This window comes from Labeo rohita, chromosome 7, assembly GCF_022985175.1.
Source record: "Labeo rohita strain BAU-BD-2019 chromosome 7, IGBB_LRoh.1.0, whole genome shotgun sequence".
Classification (NCBI taxonomy): Eukaryota; Metazoa; Chordata; class Actinopteri; order Cypriniformes; family Cyprinidae; genus Labeo; species Labeo rohita.
In genome coordinates this window covers 36,178,061-36,204,129 of record NC_066875.1, presented here as the reverse complement: position 1 = coordinate 36,204,129, position 26,069 = coordinate 36,178,061, and the positions used below count along the sequence as shown (strand labels likewise).

General features: G+C 35.6%; 1 protein-coding gene across 1 annotated transcript; it reads left to right on the top strand.

The window, feature by feature from the left end:
- Nucleotides 1–2,201: 2,201 nt before the first annotated feature.
- tesk1b (testis associated actin remodelling kinase 1b) lies at nucleotides 2,202–24,896 on the top strand. Its single transcript, XM_051115841.1, has 11 exons — nucleotides 2,202–2,405; nucleotides 2,709–3,154; nucleotides 12,547–12,668; nucleotides 15,042–15,090; nucleotides 15,379–15,525; nucleotides 15,724–15,806; nucleotides 19,178–19,268; nucleotides 19,479–19,562; nucleotides 20,000–20,086; nucleotides 20,341–20,443; nucleotides 23,077–24,896. Exons 2-11 carry the CDS (start codon nucleotides 2,954–2,956, stop codon nucleotides 24,147–24,149), a joined length of 2,040 nt encoding a protein of 679 aa, XP_050971798.1. The 5' UTR covers nucleotides 2,202–2,405; nucleotides 2,709–2,953; the 3' UTR covers nucleotides 24,150–24,896.
- The last annotated feature ends 1,173 nt before the right edge of the window (nucleotides 24,897–26,069 follow it).

Here is a 26,069-nt window from a genome sequence, read left to right as displayed (position 1 = left end):
CACATATATTTGCTCTTTGGTCTTGTGACACTAGATGGCAGCAGAGAGTAATGCAAACAGTTCCTTCATGGCATACAACACACGTGCACACACAGGACACACACTCCTTCATGTTCTGCTGCATGCAACTCTACACCCATTAACGCTAACAGGAGCAATTTAATGAGTTCTGTGCGCTCAAGCATTGACTCATTTATTCAAGAGGCCAGATGCGTGCTTTATTTACCGTGAGATATTATATTCTTGCACAATGAAATTCAGCTCACAACTTTAAGTCAAAAGGTCATGACTAAGCTTCAGGGTGACTGGAAACGTCATGTTCTTAATAAAGATTTTAATATATATTTCATGGATTATATTAGGCTATTATATATCAACAAATGTACGTCACACCTTTGGCAAATTAAAAGGTATCCAATACTATCAAAACAAATGCCCCTTTAAAGCTCATAAATAACTTAACAGTGACGGTCTTGCTTAATAATTCATACATCATAGATTTGATAGGTGTTGTCTTTGTATAAAGTTTCTCACAGCACTATAGGCCTGTTTGTCGTGGATTAACATAAAAAGCCTACTAAATATAATTAACATGACTGAAATGGCTACAGAATGATGCTGTATAGGGGTTTTATCAAATGCTGATGGAAAAATGCACTATATTAACTATACTTCTCAACTGGCTCTGAGTCGTCCTGATATGAGAATAAAAATAAACTGTCTATATTTTTCAGACAAGTGGCCCAGAGATTTTGAGGGTGAAAAAATTGGGAGCGAACGAATTGGTAAGTCACTTGTCTGTATGTGGTAGACTGGGCTCATGAATATTAATTAGTTGGTTCTGGTGATGCTAGGCACATCTAACAATAAGACAAAAGTAATAATAGGTTATATATGAAATAATGTAAATAGTTATATATATATATATATATATTTTTTTTTTTTTTTAAGGACTCATGCTTCTTTTATTGAATTATTGAACTAATTTTTATTGAATTTTGAATTATTTCAGCAGTCTTATTTCAGCAAAACAGCGTCACAGTTTAGCTCCATGTGGCTCAGTTTACCCCTCACTGGGGGAAAGTTGAGCCAAGAGACCACTTTGTTTTGGAAAGCCATATTTTGAAAGCAGTTTATTTCAGATTCATTGTGATTATTCTCAAGGATGCACCACAAAATTATGTACATGTGTAAGTTGGAACCATTACTATCATGTGCTCGGTTTAAACACACCGTAAGTAAAAACTGTCCCAACTCACCCTACTCTCCCCTACCTTGTCATTAATGTATCACTTTATTATAGATTTGCATATCACAAATAGGCCTATATCTCAGTGTTTTCACAACACGTCATCAATCGACCATATTGGTGGCACTGAACGTAAACAATCTCAATGAACTGAACGAAACTTGCATATTTTGCTGATTATTTTTACTGAAAATAATCAATTATTGTCACGTTTTAGGCTGTACTAATCGGTCGGACCAGGAAAAACATTTGGTGTTCTATAGACTGCCAAAAATGATAACAAATCAAGGAGAAGTGTACAAAAACTTTCTGAGGAACAAAAGGCGTTTGTGGTTAGCCAAGCTGAACCAGGATTTCCAGAACAAGAATCTTGACATTCGTGTTTGTTTTTATCATTTCTGGTCAGGTAGGTGAAATATCATGCTAATATCTTAAGTAATACTACTTGTGCGTATCTTTACTGCCCATTAACTTCAGTTTGTCATAATACTTTGCCCTTTCCTGCTTACCAAGTCCTTCTATATATGATTTCGTGATTTAGACAGCATAAATTAGCCGAACAACATATTCAGTGGTACATTAAAAGTGTAATCCATGCTGTTGTTTACATCTGAGTATCACCAATATGACCGCGCATCCGGGTAACTGACCAAGTTTTTTCCCCAAATTAATAAAAATACAACTAATTTAATTTGCACAACTAAAAACACTAGTGGCTTACAGCCTAAACTGATTTTGGTACAAAAGAGGTACAATAATAGACTACTTTTAAGCTTTAAGCAGACAGGGATTTGGGCTAGAATGTTGGGGGGCGTGGCTCCCCGTTTCATGAACATCCCCACCACATGAGCTTCGCCTGGTTATCTGTCAAACCAGCAGCTTGACTGCAGACGCGCCCCCGCAGGTGAGCCGCCGCAGCCGCTGCTGTTGCTGGACCCGCCCAGGTGAGTCGCTTCCAATAAGAACTCAAACTCAGTCTGCACACGTTTCCTGCGACTTACGTACACAGATGGCAGTGGGGGCTCCCCGTTTAGTCGCTTTCTAAATAAAACACGAGGGGGACCGAGCAAACGCTTCCATCATTTTAGAATATTTACAACGGGCTGAAAACTGGAAGTTGGTGAAGCGAAAACTCGATAAGTGTACAGCACCGCAGGTAAGCATCACGATAAAACGACATTTTGGCAAAATATGATATTGTTTGTAACAAGGTTAATATAGGTGATAACTAACGGTATGAAACAGTGTTTTGGAGAGGTCGCGACCACGCGTATCACTTCACTTTTATGTATAAGTCATCATCCGCAGTCCGGCTGTAGCGGAAGATGCCGCCGTACACTATCATTTACACTAATCTAACTTCACTAAAACATGTTCGCCGCAAGACAGGCAGCTATTGATCAGAGGGTTTAAATGTAACTGCTGTTGAGATCGATTCTACATTTCTTATTTGTAACAGGAATGTGATACGTTACTGAAAATGAGGCGAGAAATCAGTATGGAGGAAGCGACGCATGAGACCTGAAGATCGGTCACGCGCAGGACGCGCAACGGGGATTGAGTGTAGCCCGTCTTAACTTGAACGAAAGGCGGACCCGCTCTTTTTTTTCTTGTCAAACAATTACAGGGACCTTGAAACTGCAGTGTTGCGTGAGCGTCAGAGATATGTAAACCCTCGTGGTGGAATTTACAGAGCGCGAGATAATGTCATCCGGGACCATCGTTATGGACCAAGATGACTTGGACCCGGAGGCTTCGGATTCTCTTTTGCACGGGATTCACGGAGCGCACCGGCCCAGGCCGTCCTCTTACCGGGCGCTGCGGAACGCCGTGTCCAGCCTGGCACGAATAGATGACTTTATCTGCGAGAAGATCGGCTCAGGTTTCTTCTCAGAGGTGTTCAAGGTAAATATGTCATGATATTGTTTGTGTTTTTCACAGATTCCACGTGCTGCATTTCCAGTGTCTATGTAGAGGAGCACTGCATGCAAACAAATGCGTAATTCTGTAGAAAGAGTTTGCTGGGTCATTTCTGCTATGCAGTATATTTTATAGTTATCGTAATATATTAAATAAAATACATTTATAGGATGGAAGTCATTAGGTTGTGTTTTCATAGTTCATATTAGAAAAAGTTTTAAGCACTTTGACTATGCCTTTTCAGTGTTTCTGGTAGTCTTGTGTAATAGTAATATAAATATTAATAGTTGTAGTATTTTCTAATATCAAAATTGTGTGTGTGTGTGTGTTTTTTTTTTAATTATATCGTAATGGGTCATTCTGTGTCTCACAGTTTAGATTTTGTTAATATATTTTTCTTTAGAAAAACAAACATATGTGACCTTAGACCACAAAACCAGTCATAAGGGTACGTTTTTTGAAATTGAGATTGAAGCTGAATAAGCTTTCCATTGATGTATGGTTTGTTAGGATAGGACAATATTTGGCTGTGGTACAACTATTTGAAAATGTGGAATCTGAGGTTGTCTAAATGAAGTTCTTATCCATGCATATTACTAATCCAAAATTAAGTTTTGATAAATTTACGGTAGGACATTTGCAAAATATCTTCTTGGAACATGATCTTTACTTAATATCCTAATGATTTTTTGGCATAAAAGAAAAATCGATAATTTTGACCCATACAATGTATTGTTGGCTATTGCTACAAATATACTCGTGCTACTTATAACTGGTTTTGTGGTCCAGGCTTACATATAATGATGAAAGACAAAATATTAAATGTCACAGATGGTATATTAACTGAGTAATCCACTATTTTGTAGAGGACAGGCCAAAATGACAAATTTCACCTGAGTTTTGGAGCCAAGTTACTTTGAAAGTGACTTTAGAAAGCTGGCAGCATCGTTATTTTATCTTTCCACGGAGATTGGTAGGTCTATTAGTAAAATCTGTTGACTTCAGCGTTTTTTGTTTCATTATATGCCAGCGGTGGCACTTCAAAACGGCAAAAAGCACTTCTTGTGGTTTTTGCCCCATGCCTGTAACTCAAGAAGTGTTAAAGATATCTTAATATCCTTTTAGATTCTGGTTCTTAACAAACTTTCCTTTTTGTAACTTAATTTGAAAGACCCTCTATTGTTCAGTCCCAGAGATACAGTGATCTTAATGTAAACTGGTGAATTATTCACAGTTTCAGTGGTCAAAACCAAATGTGGGTCACTGTATTCAGCTGATACTTTTCTTTTAAAGAGGGATGTTTGAAGAACAGATAATGTTAAAACTAGAAATGTATCTAATTGTTGTTTTTCTATTAGCACAACTGCATAGAACATACCTGTCTGAGTGCCATAAATATTCTTTTTCTGAAGATGGCATGCCTGTAACTCTAAAAGTATTCAAAATATCTTAATATCCTTCTAGATTCTCATTCTTAATAAACATGTCTTTGGGAATCTTCATTTTAAAGGTCTTATGTTGTTCAGTTGGGGATTTCAAAGTGGCTCCATGTTTAAATTGTTGAATTTCTCCCTAATGCATTTGTTTTATTAGTTGGCTTGTCTTCCTTTACATTAATAAAAAACACCCATAAATAACCTTAAGCTAACCTAATCACTCAGTGAGCAATGGCTAACTTCTGCTCTTCAATTCCATTCTGTTATGTTCCATCCTGTTCATTTTCTTGGCATATGTAATCTTGTTTTGCTTTAAGTGCCTAAGCCTGAGCAGAGCATATTTCTGTACATAAATACTTTTATTAAATGAACATTACACAGCTCAAAAAGTACTACATAACGGAAATTATCCTGTTATCGACTTTGTATATATGATATGGTTCTATTACTGACTTTGGAAAATGAACCGTCTTTGCACTTCAAGCTGACTTTATGATTGTGTCTCATCATATGCCTCCAGGTTTTTTAGCTCTGCAGATTTATGATCTGTTTTACACTCTCAAAATGATTGATTGGACAGACCATCAATTTATAAACCTCTTTACAAAATTCTAATGATAGCAGCAGCCATTCAGGCTGTTCCCTTCCTGTTAGAGAAAAGGGGTCATGACCTGTGTAAGGACAGTAGGTCTGTGTTGGTGTGAAAGTGGATACCCGTTGACAAGGTGCGCAGGTGTGCTGGAAACTCTACTCCCGTGTTTGTGTGCGTGCATGTGAGACAGAGACTGACAGAGAGAGAAGAGACCTAATTAGCCATCCCTCATAGTTCACCCTGTCACCCAATTTACTGACCAGACACCAAATATGATAATAACTTCCTGCTGGTTATTGCCTGCAAAAATGTCACTGCTGATCAAGTCAATATATATGCAAATGTGCGGTAGCTGCTATTTGTTTCTGTTTGTAGTGCAAGGGTTATGAAAGATGTAAATATGACATTTAGAATGGGCAATCCAGTTAATAGTCCACAGTTGTGAGGGTATTTTTAGTTTGTTTTAATAGATTCAAACATTAATGGCCTACAACAATACTATTGAGCAATCTCTGTGCCTGTCATGACAGATCCTTCAGGTGCTGTTTTTAGTTTTTAATGACTTTGCCGTCTGTGTCAACAGTAAGGACTTGCACTTGCCAGAAAAATGTTTCTGTTCATACTCTTCCAATTGGTTAGTCAGAAAAACCTCTTTCCTCTGTCTGTTCAGATAATGGTTTGGTTGATATATCATCAGATCTGGAGTGGAAAAATATTGCTCAGTTCTTCTCCTAACTGCTTCAGTTCTCTCCTGTTTTCTGCTTATCTTGATTAAAATCAGTGATATAAGACAAGGGAATTTTGTGTATTTCTTGGGTTGATGCTCACCTAATTGTGGGATCAGCAGGCTGCTTTTAAGCTGTGCCAAAACAAAGTAGCTATTTATGTGAGATTCAAGATTCAAGAATCTGATGGAGGTGGACGGCCAGAATTAAGTGTTAAGGTTTTTTTCTTTCTGTGCCTTTTTAACTCACAAATAGAATCATAAAAGTTATTGCATTAGATAACACAAATATCAAACCAAGTGCCATTTGTTTCAAAGAAAGTTATACTTTGCAAAATATTTTAAGTTTGCACATAATAAAACATTTACATTGCATTTACTTTTGTGCAGTTTATAAACACTATCCAAAGCAACTTATGGTTTATTCAAAAGTAAACATTGTATCCAGTGCTGGGGAAAGTTCCTTGTAAAGTAATGCATTACAATATTGCTTTTCTCCATAAAAAAGTAACTAATTGTTACTTGGTTACTTTTTATTGAAAGTAATGCATAACCTTACGTTTGCAATATTTTTTGTCACCGGAGATGGACTATTTATTTTTAATAACAAAAATTTTTGGCAGCTGTAAAGGCCCTTTCACACCAAAAGAAAATTTCATAAGCCTCAGCCTGAAGGAAGTGCATCTGCCTGTGCACCTCACTCCCAATTTCTTTCAACATGGGGACAGGAGAGGTATCAGTAGCCAGGTTTCTATCCAAAATTATGAATATAACTTATGCACAAAAAATCCATCGCTTTCCGTCACTTGTTTCTGATGCGATAAGTTAAAATGCGCATAAAAACAGGGTGATGGAACCAAACTTTCGAAGTCAAAAGTTTACATATACCTTGCAGAAATGTTAATTATTTTACCAAAATAAGAGGGATTGTACAAAATGCATGTTCTTTTTATTTTGTATTGACATGAATAAGATATTTTGTGTAAAAGACGTTTACATTTAGTCCATGGGAAAATAATTGTTGAATTTATAAAAATGACACTATTCAAATGTTTACATACATTTGATTCTTAATACTGTGTTGTTACCTGTTTTTTTTTTTTGTTGTTTTGTGATGGTTGTTCATGAGTCCCATGTTTGTTCTGAACGGTTAAACTGCCTGCTGTTCTTCAGAAAAATCCTCCCACAGATTCTTTGGTTTTTCTGCATTTTTGTGTATTTGAACCCTTTCCAGCAATGATGCATTAATAGCCAGGGGTGTAAACTTATGAACAGAATAGAGATGTGTATTTTTTTTTTTTATTTATTTTTTTAATTTGCTTAAATAACATATTGTTTTCATTTAGTACTGCCCTTCAGAAGGTACAGAAGATACTTACATGTTCCCCAGAAGACAAAATAAATTAAATTTACCATGATCTTCAAATTCAGAAAGTTTTATGCATTGTTTTTCTTTCTGAAGCATCAGTGAGCACTAGAACCTTCTGTAATAGTTGCATACGAGTCTCACTTGATGGTGTTAAGCACCCAGACACTTTTGGGGCTGCTGTAGATGAGAATTTTTCTTCTCTAGTTCTAGTTTTATTAGCTGTACATTTGGGCTATGTGTTGGGGTCACTGTATCAAGTGTGCTCATTGAGTCCTAGTATGTTCCTGAAATACAGTAATGAGTCTGGTGACTGCATGCTGATCTGCGTTTGACAAAGGGGTGATGTCACGGTAACACGTCTTGGGTTCCGCAATTAGAAAAGATGCTCATCGGTGGGATCTGGTTCCCTCCTCGGTGTCACGCGCCCCTTAAAACGGGCTCGCTTCCATTAAATATAGATATGAGGAGTGTGCTTAAAAGTACTCTCTGTACATTGTGGTCTTGTTGGTGGGAGGGGATTTGTGAACTGATCGTTAAAGACTGGTTCTGATTGGTTGGAAGGTTTGAGGTTGTAAACAATTTGCAAGCTAGTTTTGACATGATTTTGAAAGCCTGGATTTACAACACAAAGTCCTCTTTAGTGCTTCCCTTTTGCATTCTCTCTCTCCCACTCTGTCTTTCTATTCTTGTTCCTCAGTATCTTTTACTAGTCAGGACATGCATGGATTTCAAGCTCCATTGCCGCCAAAGAGCTGCGCATGTTTGTTTGAGTTTGCGTACGTTTTAAATATGAGTCTGAACGATTTGAAGTCTGCTTTTGAATACGTTTTGATGCATTTTGCAGGTGTGTGCTTGTGACATATTTAAAACGTTGGTGGCATGGAAGTTAAAGATTTCTGCTGGTAACCCAAAAGTTCTGGGTTTAGTGTTGCCGTTGTAACTTTTGTCCTTGCAAAAAAAAGTTCAAACTATATTCACATTATAGATCTCACAATATATTTATACCGTGTTATTAGCCAATATTTAAGTTTATATTTTGGATTTACCATATGATATATTGGATGTTCTGTTGCTAACTGCACATTAGATTAGCATCTTTTAAAACAACAATAATGTAACACTGTTAAATGTCATTTTAATTTTTAAAACATCTCAAAATTAATATAATTTTTTTTTATTAAAGTACATAATATTGTGATTTTATCTAAAGCGTTTACAAGTATTGTTCTTTGGTTTTAGTGTTTAATTTGTAATTTATATAGACAACATAGTATAGAATTGTAATATTTGCTATTTATAGGTTGTCGGTCATAACATAAAAAATATTGTAAATACTGGACAGAATTTTAATATCGGTGCATCCCTATTAAAAAGTAACAGCACTAAACTGGGTGTAAATGCCAGTTTGTGTCTCTATATGAACCTTTTTTGAATATTATGCAAACATACAAGGTGTGTGGCATGAATGTAAAACAAAGTGCGTTCTTACAGTAAGGATTGTTTTATAAGAGATGTAAGCTGTAAAGAAGAAAAATGTTTTGTGTCTCTGATAATGTTTTAGGGCCTGTTAAGTGCTCTGTGGGGTACTTTTAACTGTCTCTCTGGCTGTGTGTTGTATTGTGAGAGTGGGTGGTAATGATGCTCCGGTAAGTGCTGTCTTGGACCACCTGTCTAAATGGCAATATGAGAAGTATGCTGATAGAAATGAGATTCATCACGTACGTGCTCATCCAGACTCTTACTCCTCTGTTTTTCATACACTCATCAGCATACTGAGCAGCTTCAATGCTCATTCAGCTACTGTTTGCCTTGTTGGTACAAGAGTGGGTGTTAGTGTGTGCAGTGCACATGCTCTGGCACATTGTGCAGTGACAATTCTCTGGGCAACCCCGGTTTAATTCCATCTTGTGCCATATTTCCCAAGCCAACGCTCACCCCTTCTCCTATCAAAAACAAATGTTGTACAGATCATTTATAGCCAGGCTGCATGGTTTCTGTCCTCATAGCTTTCCATGGAAAGCTCCACAGAATTTGAACAGCTGCCATTCACGAAGCGCTACACATCCCCCCACCTATTGTTTGCTTGTTTAAAAAAATTAGGTTGATTGGATACTGCTTTCAGCAACCAGGTGTACAGTAACCTCATCTCCATTATACATGTTTTACCATATTAAAGGAGTGGTTTATCCAAAAATGAAAATTTGCTGAAAATGTACTCAACTGTTGATGAGTTTTTCTTGTTTCGTAGGAGAAATTCAGCTTGACTTGCTTACCAGTTGATCCTCTGCAGTAAATGGGTGCCGTCAGAATAAGAGTGCAAACAAGCTGATAAAAACATCACAATAATCCACAAGACCATCAATTCATTTCTTGTGAAGTGGAACAACTGCATGTTTGTAAGAAACAAATCCATCAAGATATTTTAACGGTTGCTTCTGGCTAATGTTACAAGTCCACTATCCATAATATTGCTATTTTTGGTGAAATGTTATCTTGTCTGAATCAGGAGAGAAATATGCACAGATCAAGCACCATTTGCAAGCAAAAATAGGTCCCTGTGATTTCTACGATGTGGTAAAAGTAGACAGAATTGTGGAATTCAGTCATTAAAATGAAATTTGCTGTATATCTCATCTCTACAACTGCTCTGAGAGTCACTTCATGAGCATTTTATGGTTTCTATTGAGAAATTTATCATCATATGATATACAAATAGAAACGTCTTCAGAGCAACTCGTGAAAATAAAGTTCTGTTTAACTTAAAGAAACTGTGACAGAAATATATTGCTTAATGTAACAACAGTACAACTACTAATAATGAAATTATTATTATTATTATTATTATTATTATTATTATTATTATTTTATTATTATTATTAAAGGGAATAATTACCAAAAAAAAATTTACCAGAATTTATTTACCAGAAAAATTTAAATGCACAACACAGTTTTTTGTATAAATTTTTTATAAAATCAATTAATTAGAGATTAATTGAATTATTACAATTTTTATGAAACCATTAAAATGGAATTCGGAAAATTATCGGAAAACACAGAATTTGTTAAAAAAGTAAAACTATTTGAGGAAAAAGTATTTCATAGGGCAAAAAAGGTAATTTTTGGTTAAACTTTTAATACATTGCTGTTAAATTGTGTAAGTTTTATGATCTCAATTAATTAGACCTGTTTTTTTTTTTTTTTTTTTTTTTTTCCATTTAACCATTGAAAAAATTAAAATGGAAAAAAACAACAGAATCCAGGGAAATTAAAACAAAAAAATTAAATTTGGGAAAAAATAAAATTGATAGGGCCATACAAAATTGGTCCAAAACAGTTCAAAATAAATATGTCATTGGATTTTGGTGTGAGAGAACAACAGGGCATGGACTCTATGCTGGAGGAAGCATTATTTTGGATTATGGACTAATTTGGCCAGAAGAGATGGTAGTTAATGACGTTAAAACTCCTTAATGGATTTGTTTCTTACCAATACAGAGCTTTTCAGCTCACAAGAAATCGTTGATGGACTGGAGTGGTGTGGATTATTATATTTTTATCAGCTGTTTGGACTTCTGATGGCACCCATTCACTGCAGAGGTTCTGTTGGTGAGCAAGTTTTTTAATGCTAAATTTCTCCTTACCTGCTCTCCAAATGAAGAAACTCAATCGAAAATCTTTAGTTTTGGGGTGAGCTATTCCTTTAATCCATTCTGTATGTGGCTGTGTAGTTACTTAGCAAAATTTATGACACACAATTAACTGCATGAAAAATGATCATCAATTACAGCTTTCCATTTAAGTCATCTTGTCAGAGGTTTGTATTTGAAATGATCAACAATTATGAACTTGTTATAATTGCGCAAGCCTAATTCCACCCTGAACCAACACCATAAAATATGAAAGCACACAGACTACATGTATGCCTATTGTTGCTCAGGAAAACAAGACTTTGTCTCAGTTGCCTAAAGGACATCAATTCTCATGGCACAGATATTTTTATCACAGGATGCTAAAATACATATTATGTGTGTTGAGGGCGTCTTCTCCATCCATTCCTTAGAATGCACTGCACCTCAGCACTGTTTACCTTTGATTAAAAAAAATAGTGAGCGCACACACCCTCAGATGTGTGAACAATTATACACTCTCCCTCACTCTAGCTGCAGGGCTGAGTTCTATCAGATAATTTATGGATTTTAAAGTTTCCTGCTATTGATCTTCATAAGACTCACAAAAGCAGATAATGGTGCTCATTGTTATCATGATATCTAAGCCTGCACGCTTTGGCGCTGCAGGCGAGATCAGCCAGCCAGACAGACAGCACGGCACAGGTTTGGGTGTCATTAATCAGGGATGGGTTTCTGCTTTGCTTGATTAGATTGTCATAGTGCTTTTGTATAAATAGTCAATAATGAAGAATACTCTTGAAGCTTGGATGCAGATAGTTTCGGTCCTTCAGGGAAATTCTTGCTCTGGGTTATTTGATTTTGTGTAGGCTATGTGTGTTTGGAAATATCTCTTGTCATCAAGGGAACATGTTCAGACAATAATAGAGTTAGTCAATAGCATACTGTTTAAATTTATAGTGATTAAAAAAAACACACTTTATAATTTCTGACTCATAAATCATTTTTTTTGTAGTTGCTATGAACCAAAATATTATGGTTCTCAGTTTGACTGTTTGTGAAAGTGTATACGTGTTTTCGGGGCTGCTACTGAGTCGAGATATGGACCAGACGGCTTAAGCGGGCAAACCTCCAGCTTGATACCAAGCAGTGTGTTGTGGGTCTGTTTCATATTTTCTGTGAGATGTGCCCTGATGAGCCACTCAAGCAAATGATATGAATGTGGACACCATAAGCACCAAGGCATCTTGTGATGTTACATAATGTTAGACTTTTCTGACCTTTTGTACAAAGGAGTTCACTCGGTCAGTAAATTTGCCTATATTTGATTAGTGACGTACAAATAGTACAGAACCTTAAATACGTTTTTAAATGTTTCATGTAACTCAGCTGTTGTTTCTTGCTTTTAAATTCCACATTTTCAACATAGATACACTGTGTATCCGCCTGAGTGCAGATAATGTCTCCTGCAGCCAGGGACTTTGAAGTCTGGGATGAATCAGAAGGCTGTGTGTGTGCGTGTATGAGGGAGAAAAGGGCCAGAGATCTCTGTCCAGCTGGCCCAGACATGAATAGACCTCTAGAGTGCCTGTCTGTGACACAAGTATTTTCTCTCTCTCTTTCTCTGAAGGTGCAGCATCGTACCACGGGGCAGGTGATGGCTCTGAAGATGAACACCATGGCCAGTAACAAAGCCAACATGCTGAAAGAGGTGCAGCTGATGAACCGTCTCAGACATCCCAACATACTCAGGTCTGCAGTGCACACATCTGTGTCCTCTGACAGCAGAGCTGGTCAATACTGAATATTAATCACATATGTGCAGTGGCAATGCCTCCAAAATATAAAATCTTGCTATGATTATAAGTGCTTTTATTTGACCATTACGTCCATTACTTCTAATACTTGTTAGATTAAAATGGTTCCTCTGGTTGTGAAGGAAACACTTTTGAGCTGTTTCAGAGTAAATCATAAAGGACATTTAAAAAAAAACCAAAAAACTCATTTCTATTTATTGGTAAAGAAATCAAAGAATTAATTCCCTTCAGAATTAAAATTTCCTGATAACTTACACACCCCATGTCATCCAAGGTGTTTATGTATTTCTTTTTTCAGTCAAAAAAAATAAAAATACAATAAAGGTGTTTGAGGAAAACATTCCAGGATTTTTGTCCATATAGTGGACTTCAATGGGGATAATTAAAAGTGCTGTAATCAGTTTCAGCCAATTTTGTGCTTGCTAAATTGCTGCAAGCACAATCAAAATACTATAATTACTATAATCTGATACCATTTATACCATGGTACCACCATGGTGCATGGGTTGTGAGGGTTAGCTGGAAAATACTAGCCCCTTTTACACAGCAATCCCGCTAAATAGCCGTAAAATTACCAGTATGACTTTACCGGTAAATACAGAAGTGGCTTTTTAACTGTATTCACACATCAGCACCAAAATGCTGGTAAAGTCTGTGGTGTCAGACATCTGAAACAATCCTTAAAAGGCATGCCATTGTCTTCATTCGCCCCCATGAGCATCTGGCCAATTTAACAAAGTATGAGCGTTTTTGCTCTTATAAACCCGAGATGCACATCATAGTATCTGCAGAACTGCAGCGCTGATGAATGGAAAAGAAAGCTGTGTCTCAAGCGCAACACTTTGAAAAAGCTGCAAAGTGAGACACAATGGTCAAAAATGTCCATCTTATGCATATTTACATAGAAAAACTAATTTTTAAAATGCGGCGGAGCTTTGTAAACAGCAGAGTAATCACGTCATCTGCATAAGAACGCTATGATTGGCCAGTTTGGACTTAATTGGTCAGCACGTTCTACGTGCTCATACCGGTAATTTTCATTCTGCATTCAAATACAGCATCATTCTGGCAATTTACTGGATATGTTACAACTTCCCTGGTAAATTGCTGAAACATTTAACATTTCACACATGATCTCTTAGAGTGTGTACACACTTGTCATGTTTGGTTTTGAATAAAACAAACTGGTGCAATTGCTCTGTTAGTGCGGTTCATTTCAGTAAGTGTGAGCACTGCCAATCAAACGCTGGTGCGCACCAAACAAGCAGACCGAGACCCATCTTCTTAGTTGTCCCGGTCCGCTTGTTTGGTGCGCACTAGGGTTTGCTTCCAAATGTCATTCAACCCGACCAGATTGTGAACGTATCACTATGCCTTTAGGTTCGGTATCATTGGGTTCTCTGTCAAAAATGTCAGTGTGAATGCTAAGCAGATCAGGACCAAATGTATCATTTTCCCTTTTGGTTCGGAACCAAACGAACCGAACTATAAGTGTGAACACACCCTTAATGGTAATTTACCGGTAAATTACCAGTAAAGTCTGTATGTGTGAAAGGGGCTAATATCACCAGTTCCTGATCTGATGGCTCTTCACTCTCTTGTGTACCAGCACAACCTATAGTCAGGAGAGTTTCCAACTAGGTGTTTGTTTATTTTTTTGGACTTTCCAAGTGTTCGTTTGAATAATTCATTAATTTATTTCTAAATTCACGTTAAGATGTTTTTATCCATTCCTGCCTCTAGAGTGGAAAGAATGTTTTGTTTTGTTTTAAGTCCAGCACACCTAGAGGACAAAGTCTGTGCTGTTGGGCAATAAACACCGCATTGTATGAGAACATGAATATTGATGTGATACCGGATGGTGGCTTTTGTCCAGCCTCCATAACTGCAGTCACTGTTTATATAGAGTAAAATATTTAATTGGAAGCTAGGGAGTACAGAAGGGAGCAACACATTATTAACCATGCAATACAAATATATTTATCTCAAACAAATCCGCACATGAATACTGGGGGTGTGTTTGTTTATATGTGCCAGGGCAAGAAGTCTAGGACTTTTGTCTGCTTAACCTGCACCAGCTTGTGTGGTCTCATGTGTTTGAATTAAACTTGTGTGTGTGTGTATGTGTGAGAGAGAGAGCGAGAGTGTGTGTTTTTCATGCATGCTTAAGATTGCCTTCAAAATACAGGTGTTCCAGCTCACATTCTTGAGATGGGTCACTCTTGAAGGAACTTGTTAGCACCTTCTCCTGTTTTTTTTTGTTTTTCCCAGCACCCTTTTGCCTAATTCTCTGTGTGTGTCCATTTAGGTTTGTGGGAGTGTGTGTACATGAGGGACACCTTCATGCTCTGACAGAGGTAAGAAAGTGAAAGTGCCAATAAAGCACAGGAAATAAACAGGAAATTGTTTTATCCATTCTTTTCTAGATTAAAGTGTGTTGTTGTTTTTTTTTTTTTTTTTTTTTTTGAAAGGTTTATGTTCACCAAGTCAGCATTTCTTTTTAGTTGAATCTCACTATAAATGTATTTACTGTCAGATTTTGAACAATTTGTGCATCCTTGAGTAGAAGTATTAATTTCTTTAAAGCGTAACTTTCCTTTTTTATGGAAGATGCCCTTAATGTTTGGCATCTGTTTGTGTTGTAGTACATTAACGGCGGTAACCTGGAGCAGCTGTTGAACAGTGACGTGTTCCTGTCCTGGTCTGTGAGAATAAACCTCAGTCTTGATATTGCCAGAGGACTGCAATACCTTCACAGCAAGGGCATATTTCACCGAGACCTTACGTCAAAGGTACACACCCACTAGAAGAGCCTTTATTACAGAGACTTTGTGTCAAAGGTACACATGCACACACAAGTGTGTATGCCAGACACTTCACACTGGATCTGTACTGCATACCGCAAATGTTTCTGTGAAGTACTAAACACAAACACAAATGCACATTAAGAGCATGCAAATGTTCATCCGAGTATGTTTTGTGTTTTATAGAACTGTCTGGTACGCTGGGAGAATGGGCAGTGCAGTGCAGTGGTGGGGGACTTTGGCCTGGCAGAGAAAATTCCTGATCACAGGTCAGTAAATTGCATCATCATAACTCAAGAGATAAGATTAGATATACTACACTCTTCCGGGGAGAGGGATGGATGCAGTCAAGTACTGATTGATGAGCTTCCATTTTTCCATAAAGCTCTTGTATCTATAGCTGGAGAGTAAATGATTAAAAGCATGTGATGTAGTCAGCACATCTTTAGCCTCTACACATCCAGCCCAGTCATGTCCCGTTGTTGTTTCAGTAGATGTGTACACGTGTAAATGAAATGAATGTTAAATACCTCAGATATGCTTGAGTTATGATGTTGACATTTAGCCTTAATGGCCCATGTATCTGTTCACACATGATGTGAAGCATGTACTTTTGCACTGCAGGCACATGCAGTGAATGTAGATGCTTGAATAGAAAAACATTGGAAAAGAAATCACTTAACATTTTTCGTCTCACTGCATGTGTGATGTTTAAGCTAAATGCTGTTCATAAGATTAAAGGTAAATACAATACACCTAAAACAGTCCTACACATAGATTGTTAAACTCATAACTATGGACACTGAAGTGCAAAAAACAATTTCTTCATTTTAAAAAGTAATTACACATCACGTTATAGCTTTGAATCCTTATCATGGTTTTCACATAAATATTAAGTAGTACAATTTAAGACTGGACTAATGGCTGCTGAAAATTACAGAGATAAACACAGGAATAAATTACATTTTAAAATATTTTCTGCAGAAAACGGTTATTTTAAAGTGTAATAAGATTTCACAATATTACTGTTTTACCAGTGTTTTCACATTTAATCAAATGTAGCCTTGGTGAGCATAAGAGACTTTTTTTCAAAAACATAAACTCTTTTTCACCCCTGAACTGTAGTCTACCTACTAACAGCTATGGAAGCCCATTTCCGCCACTGAATAAAAATAAAAAAAAAAGGTTATTGCGACTTTTTTCTTAAAACTTTGTATCTAATTTTGATGTGATTCTGAGAAAAGAAACTCACAATTCTAACTTTTTTTCTCAGGATTGTGAAATATAAACTCACAATTTTGAGAAACAAAGTCAGAATTGCACGATTTAAAAACTTTTTTTCTCAGAATTGTGATACAAACTTCTGACTTTTCTCTAAATTGTGATATATATAGACACAATTGCAAGTTAGTCAGAAAAGTCATAATTGCAAGATAAAAACTCACAATTTTGACTTTTTCTCACAGTTATGAGATATAAACTCGCAATTCTGACTTTTTTTTAATCAGAATTATGAGATATAAACTCACAATTGTGGATTATAAAGTCAGGATTGAAAGATAAAAACTCTCAAATTCAATTTTGAGGGGGAAAAAGACTGTTCTCAGAATTGCAAGTTTATCTCAATTCTGATGTAATAACATGTAATTCTGAGGAAAAAAAGTCATAATGTGTAAAGTCATATATATGTATATATATATATGTGTATATATGTATATATGTGTGTGTGTGTATATATATGTCTATGATACTGTAATTGCTGGGTGACTTTTAGTAAGGAAATAGGAAATGAAGGGAGGAGGTAAATTGGCTCTTGGGCATATCACTTGGAGGTATACAAAATATGAGGAGGACATGCAAAGTGTATTTTAAAGTACATTAGTTTATTTTATGTTTTGTTTAATATTACATGGTAAACTTGTGGGAGCTTTTGTGTTAAGATTTGTTTGCAACATAACAAAAAAAAAAAAAAAACATTCACCTTTAAGTAAAGGATCACTGTTAATGATATTGTAGTGCTTTTACATTGGTGCGGAAACTGTTTGGCCAGTGCAGACTAAAGTATGTAACAGTTAATCCGTATATCCTCTAGATTAACATTCCTTTTAGTGAAACACTCATGCTGGTACATATTAAAGTGATCTGCTGCTTGTGTAATTCTTTCTTCAGCATAGAGCCTCTGTATAAACTTATGCATGAGAGCAGAGGTTTGTAAGTGTCTGTTCATTTTTTCTTTTTTATGCTGTCTCAGCACAAACGTTATGTAATGGGGTAGCCAAAGTGTACCACCCAAACATAGCGTGTGATCGTGAATGCCATCAGACTGCTGTTTTTGTTCTGCCTTTGCCAAAAATATTTTGTATATTTACCGTCCTTAGTGATTACACCATTCAGCAGTTTTGAGTCTGTAAGATTTCCTGATATCTTTGAAAGTATCTTATTGGCTCAAAAATACACAAAAAAACGTAATGTTGTGAAATATTATTACAATTTAAAATAACTCTCTTCTATTTTAAAGTGTAATTTCTTATAAGTTTCTTACTCTTTTAAAAAAAAATAATTTATAATTAATTTCTTCCTAAAAAAATCTTACTGACCTTGGACTTAGACCTTAGAGTTTACTTCATGAAATACTTTCTCACAATGCAATGTGCTGAACTTGACCTTCTCTTTTTTTTATGATGAATGAAGTAGAATTATGCTTTGTTTTATTGAACAAACAAATGCTTAGACTTAAAATTGAATAAAAAATTTCACAAAAAGAAATTCAGAATTTAAAGTTGTACTAATAAGATTGGACTTGCTGAATTAAATATGCAGAAAGTCATTTGAAGATAATGTTGTCACCACTGTTTGAAATGTTTGTTTTGCTTACTAATCTAATAACTGTGTATACAGCAAGTAGTAACTAAGCTAGTGTTCAATTATGAACACATCCAGTGTGTACATGTGGTGTCAGAGTCATCAGGGACTTGTTTCCACCCTGCACTTGTGTTTATTGTAATGATGGCTTTGTAAGAAAGTCTGTGTGAGAGAGAGCAGCTTTACAGTTGAGCTTAGCTGTATTTTTCTCAGTGTTGTTATTTCTGTAAATGTTATGTAATGCATATTTTGGCGTGCTTGCAAATGCTTCATGTTTACGTGTAAAACCACGGGTGTTTGTATATGTGAAGAAGACGGAGCAGATTGCTAAATGAGGGCTTTTTGGAAAGCTCTCCTAAAAAGGACAAAGTATTTCAGCTGTTTGCTGCGATAGATTCCCTCACTCTGACTAACCCACATCCCCAAATGGTGTTTACACTGCGGCACATTACTCTATTTGTCTCTCTCTCTCTCTTCCCTTGTCTCCACTCTTCCCCTCTAAGTCTATTTATGCCAGGACACAGTCCCAGACCAAAATAAAACTGAGGAAGTGTCTCTCAGCAGCGTATGAGTATGCCAGCTAAAATTAAGTTCTTACAAGACCTTGCTTTGTTTTATTTTATACATCCACGCACACGTAATCATGCTGCGGGGTTAATGGACTAGAGGTTTATGGGAGTTCAATTAGGAAATGAGGAGTAATTGTAAAAAGATTAATAGAACTTGTAGGTTCACTTTAAGTAAATGATTTTCCTGTTTTCCCTTTGGGTGTTTTCAGTGATGAGGCAGAGAAACAGAGCTTGGCTGTCGTCGGGTCCCCCTACTGGATGGCACCGGAGGTGCTCAGAGGAGAACGCTACAATGAAAAGGTCAAACGCCGTATGATTCATTACCCAGATGCAGGCCAGAGTCCTTTTCAGTGACTCTTTCACCCACATTACTTATCAGATTACTGTCATTTCACAATTTTAAAAGCAAAATTGGTGCCATTATTCCCATTGATTGAGAATGTTGTTCTGCAAAGTTCATTCTTATGTATAGGGTTTTAGGTAATCATTTATTTATTTATTTTTTAACAGGTGGATGTATTTGCCTATGGTATTATTCTCTGTGAGATTATTGGCCGGGTACAGGCAGATCCTGACTTTCTTCCACGCACAGAGGTGAAAAACTGAACATGCATTATCTTAAAAGCTCAGTTCAAATTTTTTTGTGATCAGAGAGAAGCTTTTTAGAAAACATTTAAGTATGAAGGCTAGTATCTTTTTCCTGTTTACATTTGTTTTTGCTGTACCATTATTCTAAAATTGCTGATTAAGCATTTTCTTGGTCTGTATCAATATCAGGGCCGTAACAATCTCATGTTTTCCCTCAGTATATGAATATGGGTCATAGTTTACTCCATGTGAGATAGCAGCACTGCCAGTGAAGTCATGCTTTTACATACAAATGATTAATTACTGTTTGCAACCAAACACTGGACTTCTCATTGTCAGGATGATATATTTCTATAGTACTGCTTGTACTCTTCTCAGTATCAACCTAGCGGCTTTTTTTCTGGAGTCTGAAATTAGGTTTGTGTGGTGAATCTGTCTTTCAGGACTTCGGTCTGGATGTGGAGGCCTTTCGGCAGATGGTTGAAGACTGTCCGCCTCATTTCTTCAACCTCACAGTCGTCTGCTGCAGTGTAAGATCTCTTATCTACTATCATTAAACAGTATTATGTCATGAAACGATCATTAACGTTCAGCCTCCCCTAAAAATCGCATATGCTGACGAGTATGCTTATATTTAATATAAGCTGACAAGTATGTGCAGACTGACAAGTATTGTTAACCTTGGAGTCTTAATTCATGTGCATAAATGCTGGTTGAAGCAAAGTTGGATAAAAATGTGGGCAGAAGTGTTTACATTTGAAAATTCTGTGTTTTTCTCTCCTAGATGAATCCAGGCAGTCGGCCCTCATTCACAGAGGTGGTAGCAGAGCTGGAGAAGATAGTGAGTGAACGAGAGCAGAGTGAATGTGTGGAGCCTAATGTACAGGGTGAGTCAGCAAAAAAAAAAAAAAATGCAGCATTGTTGCCAGAACACTGTTCACGTTTATTGCATCGACAGTGCATATATAATGCAAATTTGTGTCAGTAAATCTTTTAAGTGTTAATTTTCAAATCATGGTGAATGTTTGTAATTTAGATCACATTTATGTTTGCTCTGAGCTGAGCTGTTGATTGGTCTCAAAGGAATCATTCACCCAAAATGAAAATTCTATCATTTTCTCAGCCTCATGTCATTCCAAACCAAGTTTAGGTCTTTGGTTAATGTTCTAAACACAAATTAAGGTATTTTTTATATTTGTAATTAGAGATGTAATGACCCACCCCGACAATTCAAATTGGTTGAGATGTTAAATGAATCACGATACAATTGGAGGTAGGAGTTTATATGAGTGTATGTCTGAGGGGAACTGACTGTCTTTAGAAAAGTTTACAAGGTATTTTCTTACCTCTGTATAATGCATATTACTCGTTTTATTTATTTATTTATTTATTTGATTTTGTTTTAAAATTTCAGTTTAGTTTTGTTATTTGACATATTTAAATTTGACAAAGAAAAGTGCACCATTTTGTCCAAGCAATAATAAAAGGACACCTTGTCATTTATAATTGGTCTTAAATCTCATTTTGTAAAAAAAAAAAAAAGAAAAGAAAAAAAGTGAGAAAATAGTATTGTGAAATCAGTATCGTTAATCGTATCACATTGCGAGTTGCGTGAATAGTTATATCCCTATTTTTAATAGTTTACTGTTCCTCCATTGAACGTCTAGGCAATGGAAGCTTAAAAAGTCCAAAAATGTTATAAAGGCATAGTAAAACAAATTCATATGGGCCAAACTGTTTAATCTTGTGAAGAGCTGTCATTGCTATTTATTATTCTGATTCAGTTTAGGCTTTGATTTATTAATTGAGGGTCCGAAACCTCTCAAGTTTTATTAAAAAAAAAAAAAAAAAAAAAAAGTATTATTATATATATATATATATATATATATATATATATATATATATATATATATATATATATATATATATATATATATATATATATATATATATATATATATATATATATATATATATATATATAATATATATATTATATTATTATATTATTATTATTATATATTATATATATATATATATATATATATTATTATTATTATTATTTTTTTCTTTTAGATTAACCAAAGGGTTTGGAATGACGTGAGAATAAGTGCAGTTGAGGCCATAAATTTACATACACCTTGCAGAATCTGTAAAATGTTAGTTATTTTACCAAAATAAGAGAGATCATACAAAATGTGTTATTTTTTTATTTTTTTTATTTGGTACTGACTAAGATATTGTATATTTACATATAGTCCACAAGACAAAATAATACTTGAATTTATAAAGTTGACCCTGTTCAAAAGTTTACATACACTTGATTTTTGATACTGTGTTCTTAGCTGAATGATCCACAGCTGTGTATTTTTTTTTTTTTTTTTTTTTTTTTTTTTTTTTTTTTGGTTGTTTTGTTTTGTTTAGTGATAGTTGTTCATGAGTCCCTTGTTTGTCCTGAACAGTTAAACTGCCTGCTGTTCTTCAGAAAAATCCTTCAAGTTCCACAAATTCTGTGGTTTTTCAGCATTTTTGTGTATTTGAACCCTTTCCGACAATGACCGTATGATTTTTGACATCTATCTTTTCACACGGAGGACAACTGAGGGACTCTTACAGAAGGTTCAAACGCACACTGAAGAAAGGAAAAATTAAAACTGAAGAAGGAAGAAGGATGCATTGAGAGCCAGGGGTGTAAACTTTTCAACAGAATGAAGATGTGCACATTTCTTATTTTGCCTAAATGTCATATTTGTTTTGTTTAGTACTGCCCTTCAGAGGCTAAAAAAGATGCTTGCATGTTTCCAAGATGACAAAATAAATTTAATTTTCCCTGATCTTCAAATCCCCCCCCAATCAGGTCTTAATGCATGGTTTTTCCTTCTGAAGCATCAGTGAGTGTTTGAACCTTCTGTAATAGTTACATATGAGTCCCTCAGTTGTCCTCAGTGTGAAAAGATGGATCTCACAATCATACAGCCATTGTTGGAAGGGGTTCAAATACACAAATATGCTGAAAAACCAAAGAATTTGTGGGAACTGAAGGATTTTTTCTGAAGAACAGCAGACAGTTTAACTGTTCATGTCAAAGGGGCTCATGAACAACTATTATTAAACAAAAAAACAGCTGTGGATCATTCAGGTAACAACACAGTGAACTTTTGAATGGGATCATTTTTATAAATTCAACTATTATTTTCTCTTGTAGACAATATGTAAATGTCTTTTATGTGAAATATCTTATTCAGGTCAGTACTAAATAAAAAATAACATGCATTTGGTATAATCCCTCTTATTTTGGTAAAATAACATTTTGCAGATTCAGCAAGGTGTATATAAACTTTTGACCTTAACTGTAAATTATGCTAATTTTTGCTTTTTGGTCAACTATCCCTTTAAATAACTTTAGTTTCTATTTTAAATTTGAATAAATTTAATAATGACCAAAGAAGTGTGCATGGCATTAAAAAAACTGAACTGAGCCTTAAATTAGTTTTTTTTTTTTTTTTTTTTTCTTTTTCAGACCACTCATCCACAAACACATCACCTTTGAGTCGAAAGCATTCTCTAGACATTCCCGCCGACTCATATCTCTGTCGCAGCAAGTCCGACGTGCTCCTCCCTCCGTCTCCTCTCCTGCCTCAGACGACACCGATGCGCGTCAACCCCTTCTCCCAGCGCCAAGACCTCAACGGCGGCCGCATCAAGCTCTTTGACACCCCCAGCAAGTCTGTCATTTCCCTCACCTTTACTCTCCCTCCGCCCCCTGACCCCAGCAGCCCCGTCTCCTGTGACAAAGGTCCTCTCCATTTCCACAGACGCAGCCAATCACTGCCCTGCACGCCAGAAGACATCCAGTCTCTACGCGGCACAGCTGTGAATGAGAAATGTGAAAATAATCAAAGTGTTATGGACACAGATGTAAATCCAGTCAATAGAAATTTGTTGGACATGGGAAGGGACAGTGTGTTGTCTATGAGCAACGAGAGTATTGCTGATCTGCCTAATGTTAATGAGGTTTTTGATACACCCAGTGACGTTAGGCGTTCAGACCTTGAGCAGGACGATAAGGAGACCCTTGAAATTAAAAGTCAAGAACCTGTAGCTGACGACTCTGGTCTTCCGTTAGATCTAGAGCTGATTTCTCCAAACCGATCGAGGTTTGAGGAAGGCATCGAGGAGCCGATGGACTGCACTAGCTCTCCTGATACACTAGATGGCGCCGTTGCTACTTCAACCAAACCTTTCTCCAATGGCTGGAGCTCCCCGGTCTCCAACGGGCCGCCCTCATTACCTCCTTTACTAGACACGGACAACAACAACGGCACCGTCCCTATGAATCGATCTTTGGGATGGGGAGTTAATAACTCTAATGGTGCCACGACCCCTCTTACGCCTCCGGAGCAGGACGAGGTCATAGCCTGTCCGGGTTGCTGCCTAGCAGGGATGAGTTTCCCCTCCATTTGCACACGTGGACCTCGACAAACCCCTTATAAGAACTTGAATGTCGATGCGGCTGGGAAAAGGCTTCTGTGCAAAGCGTTGCCGCCCTCGCCTACAGAGCCAAACATTGCTCTGCCTGGCACACGGACATGAAAGATGCATGCTGTATAGGTGAAGTGCTACCTTTAAAAGCGGATGCTACTGCTTAATGCACTCAAACTTAAATCAAGCTGAAAAATGTCCTTCTGGAGAAGAAGAAAATGCTATGTATTATTGTTTAGACTAGGTGGATCATTTAGTGTTCTGATCTCAAGTCCTAGTCCTCTAAACTTGAACACTCCCATAGGTTTTAATGCCTTTCTAAAGACACGTGTTGTCGATATTTTTGTTATTTTTACAATTATTTGAAAGTTTATGAAAATACTTTAAGAATTGGAGAAAAAAAGAGTATGTATTATTTTATTAATGACATTAAATGATATGGACAGAGTTCTAACAGGCTGTGTTGCGTTTATGAAAGATTTATGAAAGATATAAGTAACATTATCTTTAATACAGCAGCTCTACATTTTACATTATTTGTGTCACATGGTGTTACAGATTTTTAACCAAGTCTCCAATGCTCATCAAAGTTGCATTTATTTGATCAAAAATGCAGACAAAAAGTAATATTATGGAATATTATGGCAATTTAATATAATAGTTTTCTATTCTAATATAGTTTGAAATATATTACCGTTTTTATCAGCCATTACTCCAGTCTTCAGTGTCACGTGATCCTTTAGAAATCATTCTAATATGCTGATTTATCATCAGTGTTGGAAACAGTTGTGCTGGTTAATAATTTTTGGAACCTGTGATGCTTTTTTTAGGATTCTTTGATGGAAATTAAAATCTTTTCTAACAATATTAACAATATAAGTCTTTACTATTACTTTTTATGAATTTAACATATCCTTGCTGAATAAAAGTATTAATTTCTTTCAAACAAAAAAGAAAAAAAAAAAAAAATACTGACACCAAACTTTGAACACTAGTGAACGCTAGCTATAATTAAATATATATATGTGTGTATGTGTATGTGTATGTGTATGTATATAATACATAAATACATACATATAACATACATATACATACATACATGCATACATTTTTATATATATATATATATATATATATATATATATATATATATATATGCATATAATAGATAGCAATATATTAGATGCATATAACATATATGTGTATCACGTGTATCACAAGTATCACAAGACTGGAGTAATGATGCTGAAAATTCAGCTTCGCATCACAGGAATAAATTACATTTTAAAGTATATTAAAATATAAAACCACTATTTTAAATGGCAATATTATTTCACAATATTACTGGTGTATTTTTAATCAAGTAACCAAACCTTGATGAGCAAAAAAAAAGGCTTCTTTAAAAAACATGACAAATCTTACTGATCCCAAACTTTTGAATATCTGTGTGTGTGTGTCTATGGACATATATACTGACATACAGTAAATTACATATTAAACATACCCTGTTATTTTTGTGTGTATGTGTGTGTGTATATATATATATATATATATATATATTTCCAGTCTGAAGTCGCTGGGGTATATTTGTAGCAATAGCTAAAAATACATTGTATGGGTCAAAATTATTGATTATTGTTTTATGCCAAAAATCATTAGTAAATTAAGTAGAGTTAATGTTCTATGAAGATATTTTGTAAAATTCTACTGTAAATATAGCAAAACTTAATTTTGAATTAGTAATATGCATTATTAAGAACTTCATTTGGATAACTTTAAAGACGATTTTCTCAATATTTAGATTTTTTTTTTTTTTGCACCCTCAGATCCCATATATTCAAATAGCTGTATCTTGGTCAAATATTGCCCTGTCACAACAATCCATACATCAATGGAAAGCTTATTTATTCAGTGATGTATAAATCTTTATACTTATACTTATACTTATTATATTTCGACCTATGACTGGTTTTGTGGTCCAGGGTCACATATATATACATACATACACATGAAAATAACAGGGTTTGTTTA

Bases quoted from the DNA above. Each gene is read 5' to 3' on its own strand.
- tesk1b (XM_051115841.1), top strand. From the start codon at position 2,954: ATGTCATCCGGGACCATCGTTATGGACCAAGATGACTTGGACCCGGAG. The intron at 19,269-19,478 runs GTCAAACGCCGT...ATTTTTTAACAG, and splicing joins GAGAACGCTACAATGAAAAG to GTGGATGTATTTGCCTATGG. The intron at 20,087-20,340 runs GTAAGATCTCTT...TTTCTCTCCTAG, and splicing joins TCACAGTCGTCTGCTGCAGT to ATGAATCCAGGCAGTCGGCC.